General features: G+C 42.1%; 1 protein-coding gene across 1 annotated transcript in view; it reads left to right on the top strand.

Moving 5' to 3' along the window:
* Positions 1-17,723, top strand: part of LOC111964499 (netrin receptor UNC5D-like) — a 316,049-nt gene that overhangs the window by 244,876 nt on the left and 53,450 nt on the right. The window contains exons 5-8 of the mRNA XM_023988387.2: positions 8,129-8,303; positions 11,178-11,345; positions 14,268-14,432; positions 15,731-15,763. Of these exons, the coding sequence (XP_023844155.1) occupies positions 8,129-8,303; positions 11,178-11,345; positions 14,268-14,432; positions 15,731-15,763 (541 nt within the window). The remainder of the gene's footprint in view (positions 1-8,128; positions 8,304-11,177; positions 11,346-14,267; positions 14,433-15,730; positions 15,764-17,723) is intronic.

The following is a 17,723-nucleotide window of genomic DNA, read 5'->3' as shown; positions in this document are numbered from 1 at the left end:
ACAACATCTAGTGGAAGCCTTCCGAGAAGAGTGTAGGCTGTTATAGCACCAAAGGGGGGACCAACTCCATATTAATGGCCATGATTTTGGAATGAGATGTTAGACAAGCAGGTGTCCAAATACTTTTGGTCATGTTGTGTACCTTATTCACCAATACATATTGATATCAGGATGTAAATCTCATTGTTTGCTGCCTCCAGCACTTCGAGATGCACTGTTTCATGTCAGTCATAACCTAGCTAATAGGTTAGCTTGTCTATTTATGTAGCTATTTATTTAGAAAGTTAATTATACGGATCCTAACATTAGCTAGCTAGCTGCTGGGAAGGTGACATGTCATTGGAGGAGTGGGTGAGTGGACGACTTTTCCTCCATATCGTATTTCGGTGGCTACAGCTAGAGATGCAGGTGTCATTTGGTTATCTAGCAAGAATTGTGAATCACCTTGCTAGCTAGCTATGCTGAACTTGAACGACTGTTATCCACAGTTAGCATATCTCTTAGGTGTCAATCAAATGTATTTGGCATCAATCAAATGGGAGGGCAGGCAGGCAAGTTCCCATTCAGTTGTCGAAACATGGCTTGGGACAAGCATGTATTGGCAGGCAAGTTACAGAAGGGTGAGCAGTGCAATTTTGATGGTCAACTACAAGTTTACAAAAGTTTGAGAGGGTTTATCTACTATTTCATCATTAGATTTTAGCTCATCTGGCTCTGGCTAACATTGATTAGTTGCTGATCTCTTTGTTGTTGTTGATGTGCATAGGCAACTGAGGGAGAGAGAGCCTACATGTTCATGGTTGTTTGACCAATAGGACTGTAAAGTTCCCAAATGTAAGTGGACTCCCATGGTATTTACAGAAATCCATAGAGGTGTATTTTGTGAATTTTGGTAAATGCTTTCTAATGATCTAAAGTCGTGCTGTTGTTACTGCCTGTAAACACACAGTCCATTTCAAATTTAATGATGGCAGGCCCATTTGGCAAATGGCTTATTTGCATATAGGCCTACTGTAGCTCTGATTGGTTATGGTGCACCGTTCTGTGTAGAGTCCGGTCCTGATGTGCGTTCAGTTCGCTTGAACGTTTGCTGCGTTGCAGAACAGTTTGTACTGAACGACACGTTTTCCAAAATCATTATTTTACGTTCTTGAACGGACTTTGAGGTACGTTTTCTCCCATTAGGTTTTATTTACTGCAGGGTCTATCAATTGTACAAACACACGGCTACTTTCCCACTCTATATTGCTATAGAATATTCACAAATGCCTCACTCTACGTCATTCCCAAGCATTCTATGAAAATGTGAAAATATCCGTATCTAAGTGCTTGCTTCTCAGTTAATGTAAAAAAAAAAAAAATAAGTGTAATCTTCTTCCTGGGGGAGTATGTGAACAGATTATAATACGATTTCATGTTGCTAAAACGCTGTCAGTTCCACTTTAATGGACTTTACCACCCCTGTTGAGAATGTAGCTCGGAAGACATTTTGGATCAGAGAAAGGTTCAGAAACTGTTTAGAGATGATCAGCTGACCTACTGTGTGWTTTTGGCTGCCACGACTTAATTTACTTTGGTCATGCTGTTTATTTGAATGCTGTTTCACATTTTGATGCAATTTGCATCGTGTTATGAGTTCATGAAAACACATTATTGCTGAGCTAATACAAGCAGTGCACATATGAATCAACATTTGACTCAACATTAACTAACTTGCCGACAGTTCACTGGATTTATCTATGCATATGTAATGGTTGTGATTGTCCGTACTGTTTGAAAGCAATGCACCATATATCATCAGAGCATCCTCACATATCACTACTCTGTTTCTTTGTTCTGTTCACTCAGACAATGTCAACAATGGTGTAGTGCTGTTTTGTTAGGTACTGGAACGCCCCAAAAAATGTAAATGGTGTTATAATTTCTCAATCAATGTTTGTACCGACAGATTATTGTTTAGCATTTTAGAATATGCGTAAAATGCATCCTTAAGTTCTCCTGTGTGATGCAGCGGTCTAAAGCACTGCATCATAGAGCTTGAGGCGTCATTACAGCCCCGGGTTCGATCCCAGGCTGTGTCACAGCTGGCCATGACCGGGAGACCCATGTCTGGGTTAGGGAAGGGTTTGGCCTGCTGGGATTTCCTTGTCCCATTGCTCTAGCAACTCCTTGTGGTGGGCCGGGCGCCTGCAAGCTGACTTCGGTTGCCAGTTGGACGGTGTTTCCTCTGACACATTGGTGCGGCTGGCTTCTGGGTTAAGGGAGCAGTGTGTCAAGTAGCAGAGCGGCTTGGCAGGTTCGTGTTTTCGAGGACGCATGGCTCTCGGCCTTCACCTCTCCCAAGTCCATAGGGGATATGCAGCGATTGGACAAGACTGTAACTACCATTTGGGGAGATTTAAAAAAAAAWWTTTTTTTTTTAAATGCATCCAAAATGCAACATCTGCCTATGCCCACACATATTATCTCAAGAAATGTTTTGATTTTTAATACCCTCAAACACCAAATTAGGCATACTTAATCTGTCAATCGTGAATAATAAAAGTATTGTTTTACTGATGATCATTTGATCTCAATCAGTTTCATGGGAATATGCATTTAGATCTTGAATTATCTCGGTTTCGTGAGCGAATTAGAGCAGATGGTGGTGACCAGAGATGGACAGTATTGTTAAATGTATTTAAAATATATATTTGAAATACTTCTGAGTATTTTGTCACTTGTATTACACTGGTCTGAACTACTCTCCGATGTATTTTTGTCACMCCCTGGCCATAGAGAGGCTTTTATTCTCTATTTTGGTTAGGCCAGGGTGTGACTAGGGTGGGCATTCTAGTTTCTTTATTTCTATGTTTTCTATTTCTTTGTTTGGCCGGGTGTGGTTCTCAATCAGAGGCAGCTGTCTATCGTTGTCTCTGATTGAGAATCATACTTAGGTAGCCTTTTTCCCACCTGGGTTTGTGGGTAGTTGTTTTCTGTTTAGTTTAGTTACCTTACAGAACTGTTTGTTTYTCTCTTTGTTATTTTTGTTCTAGTGTTCAGTTTTAAATAAATATCATTAACACGTACCACGCTGCGCTTTGGTCCACTCCTTCTTCATCAGACGAGCGTTGTGGTTCACATTTTGTTGCCACGCTTTCACCCTGCATTGGTATCAGAAGTCTGATAGCACTATGGTGTGATAAGAGCATCTTCTAAATGAACTATATATAAATGTATATGTAAAAATCTTAAATACTTTGTTGAGGGATAATGTACTTGATACGACTGTGATATGTTGTTGTGTCACCAACTGAAGCTATCTTATGATGAATGCACTAATTGTAAGTCGCTCTGGATAAGAGCATCTGCTAAAATGGCAATGTAAAAATTAACAATTGTAAATCATGTTGAGTATTACTCTAATGAGCTTTGCCCTGAAACAAAGCCAGTAATAATACCCAGTGTGCTTTGCAGTTCATTTTGGTATGTTCATTTCTGCATTTACATTTAGCAGACTTATCCGGAGTGTCTTGATCAACTAAGGTAGATAAACAACAACATATCACAGTCATAGCAAGAAACACGTTTTTGTAACCGTTACTGAGAATGTTGATGCTGTTCGGGCCAGCTACTTGCACATTTATTGTTGTATTTTACAATACAAAATACATGTATTTTATTTAAATAATTACAATTAATATATATTATTTTATACTTTGACCTTTATGGTATTTCGTATCTGTATTTTGTCATTTTTGCCCATCCCTGGTGGTAACAAATAGCATAGCTAGGCCTGCCTTTATTTTGTTTCAATCAAAGCACCTATMTTGCCTAGTGATGCCGTGGCACACACACTGTTGGCTTTTAGCCACATGAGAAAAACAATGCGACCACTCAGCTAATCATCCTAAAATCTCATAAGAAATAGTGGTGTTTTTGGTTTAACAGTATCGTTATACTTTGCTATTCTATTCGGTTATGTTGTGTGGAATACTAATTAAATAGCATATGACTTTGCAGACATTGATTCAGCTTTGATCTAACTTTAGTAAACAAGCACCACTGTGAGAAGTGGCGGAGCGAGGCTCTGGTGCGCTCCGGCAGCACTACACCCCTGAATGTCACTCCATCTGGCTCAGTAGTAATGGAGCCAAAATGGCACAGTCAGTCGCTGCTTGTGTCCCAGAGTACAGCTGGTGGGGACTGTGACTGGAGCAGACACATCTGAACTAGATGCTTGATGGCGCTATCTACACTCCCCTCTGTATGTATTTGGACAGAAAAGCTAACATTTTGAATTTGGCTCTATACTCCAGCATTTTGGATTTGAGATAAAATGTTTCATACCAGGTGACAGTACAGAATGTCACCTTTTATTTGTGGGTATTTACATACATACAGTGGGGCAAAAAAGTATTTAGTCAGCCACCAATTGTGCAAGTTCTCCCACTTAAAAAGATGAGAGGCCTGTAATTTTCATCATATGTACACTTCAACTATGACAGACAAAATGAGAAAAAGAAATCCAGAAAATCACACTGTAGGATTTTTTAAAAATTTATTTGCAATTTATGGTGGAAAATAAGTATTTGGTCAATAACAAAAGTTTATCTCAATACTTTGTTATATACCCTTTGTTGGCAATGACAGAGATCATTGAGGTCAATACTTTTTTTCCCCACTGTATCTGTTTTACCTTTTAGAAAGCACTTTATTACCTAGTGCCCCCATTTGAAGAAGTCATAGTATTTAGACAAATTCACTTATAGTGTATTAAAGTGATCAAAGGTTTAGTATTTGGTCCCATATTTCGTGCACACAATGACTACATCAAGTTGTTGGATGCATTTAAAAGCTTGTTTTGGGTTATGTTTTGCCCATTAGGAATTGTATATATWTTTTTTTTGTGTAATTTTGGAGTCTTACTACTTTTATAGTAAGTAAGAATATAAGATGTCTGTGAACACTTCTAGATGAATATGGATGCTACCGTGATTATGGATAATCATAAATAAGTCATGAATACCCCCAACAAATGCTACCCTACCCCATTATAGGTGATGTAAATGTAACGCAATAGGAAGTGAATGATCATCTCTGGTAAATGATGAAAGTAGCATAATGAAAACACAATTACAGTATCAGCCACAATGAAAGGCCCATATTAACTGTAAAGAAGATGATCACACAGATTACTCAAGGCAATAAAGGAAAAAACTTTGGAGATGTGGAGAGAAAAAAATACTTTTCAATAACTTTGGAGATGTGGAGAGAAAAAAATACTTTTCAATAACTTTGGAGATGTGGAGAGAAAAAAATACTTTAAGAACTTTGGAGATGTGGAAAGAAAAAAATACTTTTCAATAACTTTGAGAGGAAAATGTTTTACTTCACAATCATTAGGCTTCGTATTAAGCAACCAATCTTCCACCACCAAATTGTAATTAATCATTAAGTCGGCTGATCCAAAGTAATTTAAAGTGCTTAAAATGTAATTATGCACTGATAAACATAACATTTCCAAACGACGGCGAGATAAGACAAGGACACACCGAAGGTTTAGTGCACTGCCGCCACCGCCCCCGCCACAGCGTAATGTCACTGTCACATTCCGAAAGCTCATTTGTTTTAATGTGATTTCTCCAAAAGTCATCGGAGCGTCGATGGGGAAAAGGCCGGACATGATTGAGGGAGGAGGGGATGGAGAGGAAGGAGTGATGGAGGAGGAGTAAGGGGCTTGTTAATGAAACTCATAGTTAATTGAGTTGGATGGAAGGAAACGGGCAAATGCCGCAATGTTTGGTAATTGCCTTGTTGTCGCTTTCACTTCCACTGTAAATGAATGTAAATGTGGCGGCCGGTTGCTTTTTTGTTTCAGAGTGATTAGTTATTACACCTGATTTTATGTATGGGCTGATTGGAATGACCTGATTGGCGCTTAGCTTTGTTGTTGAGTCAAGGTTATGAGGTAGTAGCTATGGCTCCTTTGGCTAATTCTCTGCAAATGAGGGATGCGGGGCACTGCCAGGGGGTTAGCCACGGATGTCAACTTTTTCATATCTGCAATTTCAAGCAGCTTCAAACCGTCACAATAAATATCAAAGCCTCCATACCACTCCCACCGTGGGAGTGCCAGTCACCCCGCGCCCTGCTGGCTCGCTCCTGTCATGACACCAGTAGATATGGCACAACCCTGTACCGTGACACACTTGAGGACAGTCTGACCAGTCAAACGAGATGGGTTATCAAGACAGACTACCACACTGTCAGTATCAGTTAGTCCAGACGGAACAGACACAGGAGTAACAGATGGTTGTGGGAGACAGAGGCCATGAAAAGCCTTGTGCTTCTCATTTATGGAATCAGTTAATTAGGCAACTTTTAATTAATGTATAAAGCATTTCCATTTCATATGTGTGTTCTATTTTGTTTGGCGCCTTCACCTTAAGACATGTGCTTCACCAATTAAAATGTTTTGTTACGGTTTAAGAGCAAATCAACTTGGGGAGACGGCATCAGACACTTATCAACACACACACACACAAACCGTCATTATGTACAATCACTCGATCACACACTTCATACACACACACACCTCAGAGTGGACATGGCTCAACCCAGTGCTGCTTGATGCCTTCTAATTGGAACAAATGTGGCAAATGACTGTAAACAAATCCATGTCCCACCCTCCCCGGGCTTTCTGTCTCTACGTCCTTATCACCGCCTACGTATTATCCACTCCCAACCAACCCCAACAGCCAGACTCCGGGACTTCCACCACAGAATGCAAATCACTGCCCACACACACACACACAGAGACAGACAGACAGACGGACGGACAGACAGACGGACGGACGGACGGACGGACGGACGGACGGACGGACGGACAGACGGACAGACAGTAAAGCAGAAACATCAGAGAGAGATGGAGAGATAGTGGGGGGGAGGAAGAGAAAGACTGGATGAGCAACAACACAAAAAGGTAATCATTAGACAGTGAGAAATAATACATGACTAATAAAGACAAATGGTGTGATGGTAAAAATAAGTCTAATTACCCTGTTTTATGTGTGAATAAATAAATACATCCACAATTGGAAAAAGAATCATAAACAATATGGCTTCCTTTTCTGGTTTGGCAGGTTCTTAGTACTGACCCTCTCTGTTGAGTTGAGTACATGTCGTTGGTAGCAGTGCTGGAGAAAGTAGTTGGAAAGGCAACGTGGGGGTTGATTATTCATTAAAGGCCAGGAACAATTGTGTAGAGAGAAAGGAAGATAGGTAGAGAAGTGTCACCAGCTTAGTTTCTCTTGGCGCTCTGGAGCAGAACTGTGAAAAGAGTGAAATTAAAAGCACATGATGAAAGACTTCTCTGGCCATCAAAGGGAGAAAAAAAGCCACTTGTGACATGACTGGTGATTTATGGATTTCTCTGCTCGCATTTGTCTATTGGGGGCATTACCAAAGAGCAAAGCAATCTCTGAGATTGTCTGTTATTGGTGGTTCTGGTATTCCACTGGCAAATGGACACATACACCAACAGGGCTCCCAGTGGGTTGGGGAGAATTTTTTGTCGTCAAACACACAGTCATAAATCAAGCTTTACTCCCAAATGCCCTGGCCAGTCGCTCTCATTGAGCACCTCCACCCAAAGGCACATTCATTTCAATTTACAGGGCCAGCCATGCGATATAGGGACGCATCAGTGGAGCGTTAGTTTAGTTTGTAATTCCTAATTACTTTCGCTCGCAACATGGCTGCTGAATTGCTAATGGTTGGGGTGTGTGACCCTGCTGAGAGCTTTGCTTTGATTGGTTGAGGTGGGGCTGGGAATCTCTCTGATTGGTTGAAGGGAGGCTGGGAGTTGCTTTCATAGGCTGATTCTAATAGTGAGGGTTGTAACGCCTACTTCGGGCCAGTGAATTATATGTATGTGGTGATCGATAGAGCATTGACATTAAATTCAGGGTGAGTCATTAGGAAATATTTAGTTTACAATGTTACTCCAAACCTACATGACGTTGTGTGCGAGAATGATTTCAAATGTACTTTTTTAGCAGCCTCACTCCCATTCTTAATTCTGATTGGTGGATTTCTGATTTTGACCAATGGCAGCCTCACTCCTTATTAATCTCTGTTGTTCTAGGTGGAGTGGTTGAAGAATGAGGAGCTGGTGGGCTCGGATGGGAATATCGACACGCGAGCAGACCACAACCTGATCATCCAGAAGGCGCGTTTGTCTGACTCGGGAAACTACACATGTCTGGCCAGCAACATCGTGGCCAAGAGACGCAGCCTCACRGCCACTGTGGTCGTATTTGGTAAGACAACTGGATTGAATTCATTAGGACACACCGTAGCCCGTCCTTGTTTCGGGCTACACGGGTAGCCCGTCTTTGTTTCAGTCTGTTTTATTCTATTTCGTACCTAATGAATACTACCTTTCCCTATGCAGCAGACCTTATAGAGCAAACCATTTATTTCGATTACTTTGAGCATTTGATTGAGTCTGTCTTGAGAGACAGACAGCATTTTCACTTTTGGGACTATTCTAATTAAGTCCATTGCACAAAGGCAAGCTCAATCAAGCGCAGCTTGATTTTGAGGGGTGTTCAATTATTTCACTAAGTCACAGTGTAGTCAGACACAAAGTACAACAAATAAACCATACAGAGTTGTCCTGTTTTGACACACAATTCATGGATATTATGTGAGAATTTTCCTTACAAACAACATCCCTTGTATTCTCTCTCCTAATTTACACTCAGCCTTTGTATTTTTCCGTCATTCGTCGTAGCCTGTCACATCACACGTATTTATTTCTTCTTTCTTTTAATGTACCTGCATAGGTACGTTCCACATGCATTTTCACATTGTTAGCATCTCCTTTCTCTTGACATGTATCTGAAGAAGATCTTTTCTGCCTTCTGTCAATTCATTTACTCCAATCAGTCTCTCGTAGGCAGCAGACAGCAGTAGGTGTTAATAGCAGTCAGAAGCTGACATGTCTTGGTGTTATGTTCCATCTTGTGACGGGCATGTGATGAGCGACTTCCTGGTTGAGTTTAAACACAACGAGACATTTAAAGACATGGGGAAAGCTTTGACATAAGCTGTCAAAACTCCTCAGCTGCGTGCCTGCTAGCTACCTGGAGGCTAGGATTCTCTGTTGCTTGTGCTTTCGCAGGCTCGTACTGTAGGAAGGAAGGAAAGAGTGATAGGAACCGAATAGCGCCTATCATAACTRCACAGGACTGTGTGAACAGAAAGACAACGATAAAATCTCATTAATTAAACCTCATGAAACATCTCTCTGAATATTATATTTTTTTCCTCTTCTCTAATTTATTCATTCGCTCTCTCAAACCCACGTTGCTAGTTCAAAACCTCCTCCTCTGTGTCAATGAGACCAAATCACCACACCGACAGTCATTAAGACTGCTGGAAATCCAGCTGCTGTTTTTGTCTATACACAGAACCTGTTGAGGCCTATCAGTCATCTGTGTAGCTAAACTACTTGGCCAAAAGTATGTGGACACATGGCCGTCAAACATCTCATTCCAAAATCATGGGAATTAATATGGAGTTGATCTGCCCTTTGCTGCTAGAACAGCCTCCACTCTTCTTGGAAGACTTTCCACTAGATGTTGGAACATTGCTGCGGGGACTTGCTTCCATTCAGCCACAAGAGTACTGATGTTGGACGATTACGCCTGGCTCGCAGTCTGTGTTCCAATTCATCCCAAATATGTTTGATGGGGTTGAGGTCAGGGCTCTGTGTAGGCCAGTCAAGTGCTTCCACACCGATCTCGACAAACCATTTCTGTATGGACCATGCTGAAACAGGAAAGGGCCTTCCCCAAACTGTTGCCACAAAGTTGGAAGCCAAGAAATGTCTAGAATGTCATTGTATGCTGTAGCATTAAGATTTCCCTTCACTGGAACTAAGGGGCCGGAACCATGAAAAACGGTTCTCCTCCACCAAACTATACAGTTGYCACTATGCATTGGGGCAGGTAGCGTTCTCCTGGCATCCGACGAACCCAGATTCTTCCGTCGGACTGCCAGATGGTGAAGCGTGATTCATCACTCCAGAGAACGTGTTTTCACTGCTTCAGAGTCCAATGGCGGCGAGCTTTACACCACTCCAGCGACACTTGGCATTGGCATGGTGATCTTAGGCTTGTGTGCGGCTGCTCAGCCATGGAAACCCATTTCATGAAGCACCAGACAAACAGTTCTTGTGCTGACGTTGCTTCCAGGAACTCGGTAGTGAGTGTTGCAACCGAGGACAGTTGATTTTTACACGCTTCAGCACTCGGTGGTCCCGTTCTGTGAGCTTGTGTGGCCTACCACCTCACTGCTGAGCCGTTGTTGCTCCTAGACATTTTCACTTCACAATAACAGCACTTACAGTTGACCGGGGCAGCTCTAGCAGGGCAAAATTTTGATGAACTGACTTGTTGGAAAGGTGGCTTCCTATGACGGTGCCARGTTGAAAGTCACTGAGCTCTTCAGTAAGGCCATTCTACTGCCAATGTTTGTCTATGGAGATTGTATGGCTGTGTGCTCAATTTTATACACCTGTCAGCAACGGGTGTGGCTGAAATTGTCGAATCCACTAATTTGAATTGGTGTCCACATACATTTGTATATATAGTGTACCTGACTGCCTGTCATGTTAATAATGTGCCTGGAGGCCCTGCTGGGAGAGAGAGCCTACAGACAGATGTAGTGGAGTAATGTGTTCTCAAACTGACATTTGTTTCCTGTCTGGCGATGAATGATGATCAATGGACTCATAATCAGTCAATCACTCAGCTGCTTTTGAGCCCAGCACATCAGAGAGAGAGAGAGAGAGAGAGAGAGAGAGAGAGAGAGAGAGAGAGAGAGAGAGAGAGAGAGAGAGAGAGAGAGAGAACTCTGACATGCCTTTGGTTTCTTGGCCTTTCACACTCCTGTGTTTTAGGCAGTTAGCCTGTGTGTGTGGAGGTTTTTACTCTTCCCTCCACATACTCTGCTGTCATGTTACATTTTACATGCTTCTCTCCTTTCCCCCCCCTCTATTTTTCTCTCCATGTTCTTCTCCCTCTCCTTCTATCCTTCTCCTTCAACCTCCTTCCCATCTCCTTCGCCTATTTTCCATCTCTCCCTCTACTTCCTTCCACCTTCTCCCCCTTTGTCTATCTCTCCAGTGAACGGAGGGTGGTCATTGTGGACAGACTGGTCCGCCTGTAATGTGCGCTGTGGGCGGGGGGTCCAGAAACGCTCCCGTACCTGCACCAACCCCGCCCCTCTCAACGGGGGCACCTTCTGCGAGGGCATGTCTGTCCAGAAGAGTACCTGTAATGCCCTCTGCCCAGGTCTGTTTGTCTATATGGCTATCTGGCTGGKTATCTGTCTGTCTGTCTGTTCTCATTCTATCCAACTGTCTGGGAGGGGGGATATGTTTGTTGTAAGGTTGCATTATTTGCCAAAGCAATCTGTATTATGACAGCATTCCTCTCCAAGGAGGAGGTGAGCTCCCCTGCTGCTGTTAGGATAATTTCCCTCCAAACCGCTTTCATAAACCGCTTTCATCGTCTGACCCCATTTCTCCCCTCCGAGAGAGAGAGAAAAGGATATAGAGAAGAGAGAGAGAGAGAGACAGGGCTAGAGAGAGAGGGCGAGAGAGGGAGAAGATTAGAAGAGTGTGAACATGGATAAAGAATATCATGCGGTATGAAAGGAAAGTACCAGAAAAAGACTCCAGCCATAGACTGTTCTCTCTGCTTCCGCACGGCCAACGGTACCGGAGCAACAAGTCTGACAGCAACAGGCTTCTGAACAGCTTCAATCCCCAAGACATAAGACTGCAAATTGCTAACAAAATGTCTAAATGGACTATCTGCARTGACCCTAATATATACACCACCGTTCAAAAGTCACTTAGAAATGTCCTTGTTTTTGAAAGAAAAGCCAATTTTTTGTCCATTTAAAATAACATCAAATTGATCAGAAATACAGTGTAGACATTTTGTAAATGACTATTGTAGCTGGAGATGGCTGAATTTTAATGGAATATCTACATAGGCGTACAGAGGCCCATTATCAGCAACCATCACTCCTGTGTTCCAATGACACGTTGTGCTAGCTAATCCAAGATTATAATTTTAAAAGGCTAATTGATCATTAGAAAACCCTTTTGCAATTATGTTAGCACAACTGAAAACTTGTTCTGATTAAAGAAGCAATAAAACTGGCCTTTAGACTAGTTGAGTATCTGGAGCATCATCATTTGTGGGTTCGATTACAGGCTCAAAATGGCCAGAAACAAAGAACTTTCTTCTGAACCTCGTCAGTCTATTCTTGTTCTGAGAAATTAAGCCTATTCCATGCACATTTTCCAAGCTGTTTAAAGGCACAGTCAATTTAGTGTATGTAAACTTCTGACCCACTGGAATTGTGATACAGTGAATTATAAGTGAAATAATCTCTCTGTAAACAATTGTTGGAAAAATTACTTGGGTCATGCACAAAGTAGATGTCCTTACCGACTTGCCAAAACTGTCACGTTCTGACCTTAGTTCCTTTGTTATGTCTTTATTTTAGTTTGGTCAGGGCGTGAGTTGGGGTGGGCATTCTATGTTGTTTTTTCTATGTTTTGTTCTATTGTCCTTTTCTATTTGTTTGGCCTAGTATGGTTCTCAATCAGAGGCAGGTGTCAGTCGTTGTCTCTGATTGGGAGCCATATTTAGGTAGCCTGTTTTTCATTGTGATTTGTGGGTGATTATTTTCTGTGTAGTGGATGTCACCTTACAGAACTGTTGCGTTTCGTTCTCCTTTGTTATTTTGTTTAGTGTTCTATGTTTAATAAATATAATGATGAACACTTACCACGCTGCACTTTGGTCCTCACCTCCTTCCAACGACGAGCGTTACAAAAACTATAGTTTGTTAACAAGAAATGTGTGGAGTGGTTGAAAAACGAGTTTTAATGACTCCAACCTAAGTGTATGTAAACTTCCGACTTCAACTGTATATGTTGATGCCTAATCACCATACCCCTAGACATATTTACCCCTACCCTTCCAGTATCCCTGTACATTGTAAATATGGTATTGGCTCTGACCCTGGAACTGACCCTGTATGTAGCTTACTTACTTCCTCGTGTTCTTCTTATTTCTATTTCTCGTGTGTTTTTGTTCTACTTTAATTTATTGTACTACTGACATTGATTACTGCATTGTTGGGAAAGAGCTTGCAAGAAAGGCATTTCCCTGTACTTGTGCATGTGACAATAGAACTTGAAACTTGAAAAGAAAAAGGTTAAGAAAAAGTGAAGCAGAGAGAAAAAGGGAGAAAGAGAAAAGGAACTTGAGTGCAGCATAGTTAACAACAGAAGGATGTAGAATAGCCCTTACAGAGAAAGTGAAAGAAAGAAAGACAGAGCAAGAGAGAAGGAGTGGTGCCCGTTATCAGAGCATCTGTCTAATCAGCGCTGTCCAAGTGTTCCTCGACATGCGGTGAAATGTATGGTTTCAGACCACTGTACCAATCACCAGGGAAACGTGTTGGAGAAAAGGGAAAAAGTTATCTGGCGAGGGCAGCACTCTCCCGCCAACACAATCTCCATTCATCTCAACCACTCTTCTCTCTCTCATTCTCTCCCTCTCTTATTCTCTCTCTCTCTCTTTCTGTCCCTTTCCTCTCTTTCTTGTCCATAAGCCCCCCCTCTCTCTCTCTCTCTCTCTCTCTCTCTCTCTCTCTCTCTCGTCCTCTCTCTTCCCCTCTCTCTCAACTCTCTCTCCTCCACAAGACTTTCTCTCTCTGTGAGTCTCAGCCAGTGTGCAAACACAGCATTTGCATTTAGATTAGCAAGGCAAAGGGAAACCTTGAAAACCTATGGAATTGGTAAGGTGGTAAAGGAGACATGATGGAACAAGACAAAAATAAAACTGTCTTTTCTGGCTTGAGTCAGCAACAGGATAGAACATAACATGGTACTTTTCTAATGTCGGCCCTGGAGAGAAAGAAGAGGGGGTTTTGTGTGGTGGGCTATAGGGCTGGTCCATTGCATGTGCTCTATCGGTAAGGTCCATATTGGGGGTGCAGTTATGTTCCGCTCAGCTGTTTGCTAACGCTAGGAATTTATGATATGTGTTGGGTCTAAGGTTCTGTGTGTGTCTCTCTCTCTCTCTGTGTGTGCGCGTGTGTGTGCGCGTGTGTGTGCGAATTTGTGTGCGCGTGTGTGTACATGCCTGTATTAAGCGTGTATGTTTTTTTAACTCTACCTTCCCTCTCAGTGGATGGTGGCTGGGGAGAGTGGACAGAATGGACGGTGTGCAGTGCGGAGTGTGCGAGGCAGCGCAGCAGAGAATGTACAGCCCCGGAGCCTAAACATGGAGGCAGGCTGTGTGACGGGGCCGCCCTGGGAACAGATAACTGCACCGGGGGCCTCTGCACTCAGAGTGAGTAATGTCACATGCAGCTTCATCTGGTAGATATTGTCATCATTCAAATCTTCATTATAATCTTCACCATCATCGTCTTTGTGATCGGCAGAATGTTCATCATAGGGATCATCATCATTATCGTCATCATCATCMTCAATACCACACTTATTTTGTTGAGAATTAAAACATTGCCAAAGACAGATTAGTCTTCTATTGGCTGGCTCGTTTCCAGTTGCAACACCAGCAGTGCTGTGGACAAATCCATCCTTAGTTCCTTAGTGCTGCCATAAGCAGTGACCCACATACAGTGGTTTGACAGCATGGTATGGAAGCAGAGTTTCAATTATATCGTGACATTCAAGGGCTTTTTTTCAGGGGACTTAGTATTTTTATTTTTATTTTGTATAGAAACGTTTTATGGGCCTAAGTTAAGACGTGTATTTTAACAGTAAAAATGTCTTACCTTTTATTGTGGCATGAACACAACAATTGTCACTTCAAAAAGTAGGCTACCTGCGCACGTTCATAATACAATCCACTCCCAAATAATTCCAGCATCCAAACAGTGCACATTAGTTATAAAACACCAAACAGTGTAATGACATTGAGGGATGTTCATTAGACCTACACTCCATTAGCCTGAATTAATGTATGGGTTTTGCTGACAAATTGACCTTTTTTGTCAAAAGAAAAGTCAGAACACCTGAAAACGGGCTGAAATATTGGACGCAAATACAAATGAGAGAACAGGAGAATGATTAACTTATTAACTTAATGCCTTTTGTTACATATAGGGGAGCTCATGTCTCATGAGTTCAGGGCCCCCCTGTAATCCACACACTGGATGAAAGTCCATACTTATTTCTTAATTCTTCTGATGCCCATATTTTCTCAAGTCATTTTTTAATCATCCATCCGTTCTCATCCTCCCTGAGGGAGATGCGGGAAGACAATCAGCCTTATGTTCTTCACGTCAATATCCACACACACACTCACACACGCACAGACACACGCGCTCGATAAAATCCCTGGGTGATAGAAAATCCTATCACCGAGCCAATCTCACTACCAACTGTAAGACACACACATTGAGATCATGATCACATTTGGGCATGTACACACGTGCGCGCACACACATACACTCCCCGTGTCATAAAGAGTATTATCACTGGGCCAATCTCACTACCACGACAGACACACACACACACACACACACACTTAAGGGTGCTCGTTGTAAAACAACTGCAGGTTACATCCTGTATTATTCCATTCAAGTAGAAGTGAAATGACATGGTGTCTCTGTGTCTTTGCAGATCGAAAGCTGCTACACGACGCCAAGCCACAGGGTGAGTTCTCCCCAACCACCATCCTACTTTAGAACACAATGTAGCACACAAAACCCACTATGGCTACTCTGCTATAACAGCCATTTATATGTTGTCATGCCACCTCTCACAGATACAACTCTCCAACCCAGAACTCCAACATCATGATCCAGATCCATTATTCCCACAAACATGATCATATCACCAATATTGAACATTATCTTTCCACCAGCATCATTATCCTATCGTTATTAACTACACAGTTAAGGTAGTTTCCTCAGTTAAAATGGGTCTACTTAGCACTATGTTTAGCCAATTGAACAAAGTTTCTACCGGTAGCTTGTAAACATTACCAGCTAATAGTACGTTGGCAAACGCGCCCTTCTGCTGCTTGACAGGCAGAGCCCACAAAGGATGGGAAATAATCTAAACCACTCAGGTATAGTTCTTTTGATTTTATATCACTCAAATATCCKGTTAATGGTGGCCAATATTGAGAGATATTGTCAGGCTACCCTCACGTATCTGAAATGACATGATCAATTGATGTTTATTGATCATGAACAGCATGCAGTGACTGCTGTATYACTCTGATGATAGAGCGACTGTAAATGTGCGCAATTGTTTTGAATGGAATAATCGGAAATGTGTATTTCTGATTTATGCTTTTCGAGAGGTGATGATATTACAACCAAAGATGATTATTCTTTTTAATTATTAATTTTATTTWAAAAATGGACCCCGTTTTCTCCACCAATATGGTGGTATCCAATTATATTGGACGTACCAAGTACGGACTCGGGAGAGGCGAAGGTCGAGAGACCTGTGCTTCCTCCGAAACACAACCCAGCCAAGGCACACTGCTTCTTGACACAATGCCCACCTAACCCGGAAGCTAGCCGCACCAATCTGTCGGAGGAAACACCGTACACCTGGCGACCGTGTCAGCGTCCACTGCGCCCGGCCCGCCACACGAGTCGCTAGTGCGCAATGGTACAAGGACATCCCTGCCGGCCAAACCTTCCCCTAACACGGACGACGCTGGGACCAATTGTGCGCCGTCCCATGGGTCTCCCGGTCACGGCCGGCTGCGGCAGAGCCTGGACCCAGAATCTCTAGTGGCACAGCTAGCACTGCGATGCAGGGCCTTTGGGAGGTCTACAACCAAATAGTTAACATTTATTAAACAATCCTTTGAAAATGGCATGCAGTTGTCAATTAGCAGAGCTGGGATCTTCTTGTCCCCCAGCAGGCAAATCGAACGCTCTGCACCTTATTGTGTCTTTTTATTCATAACAACCTATACATGAAACCTTATTATCACGATGAACACCATCAAAATAATGATCTTAATCATAAAATGCTATTTTAATGCCAATTACTTGTGACACCACAACTGTCACATTTTTACTTGTGACACCACAACTGTCACAGTTTTAGTTTTGTTTTCTTCTTCGTGGGAGTGAGGGAAAAAGACGCAGCCAGTCAGCCAGTCTGCCAAAACTTAGCGAGCCCCCAATTAACCTGCCACTTTTAGCTGCTAATGCCTCTTTTGCATATTTTGGCAAATGCTCCTTTTCTTGGAGCTTCAGTCTACTTAGCGATTTTCTCAGTCCTGTTCCTGTGCAGATCTCATTATCTTTGGAGAACAAGCAAAGCCAGCAGTGCTTCTCTTTACACACAAACAAACTTTTAAAAAATCTGTTGTGGTGTACTGGTGAGACCGGATACAGCATAATCATTGCAGATGAGCTAATTTAATGAACTGGTGTTGTCACAATATAGGGTGTTCACCCATAAAAGTATTAATTAATTCAAGGTTTATACAAATCAATAGAGAATTGTGTCAGAAAAATTGTCCAAACCCTATGTCTCTACCATATACAGCACCTGTCAAAAGTTTGGACACACCTACTCATTCAAGGGTTTTTCTTTATTTTTACTATTTTCTACATTGTAGAATAATAGTGAAGACATCAAA

Source organism: Salvelinus sp. IW2-2015, linkage group LG5 (assembly GCF_002910315.2).
Source record: "Salvelinus sp. IW2-2015 linkage group LG5, ASM291031v2, whole genome shotgun sequence".
Lineage (NCBI taxonomy): Eukaryota > Metazoa > Chordata > Actinopteri > Salmoniformes > Salmonidae > Salvelinus > Salvelinus sp. IW2-2015.
The sequence above is the reverse complement of the archived record's forward strand: the minus strand, read 5'-3'. Positions and strand labels throughout refer to the sequence as shown.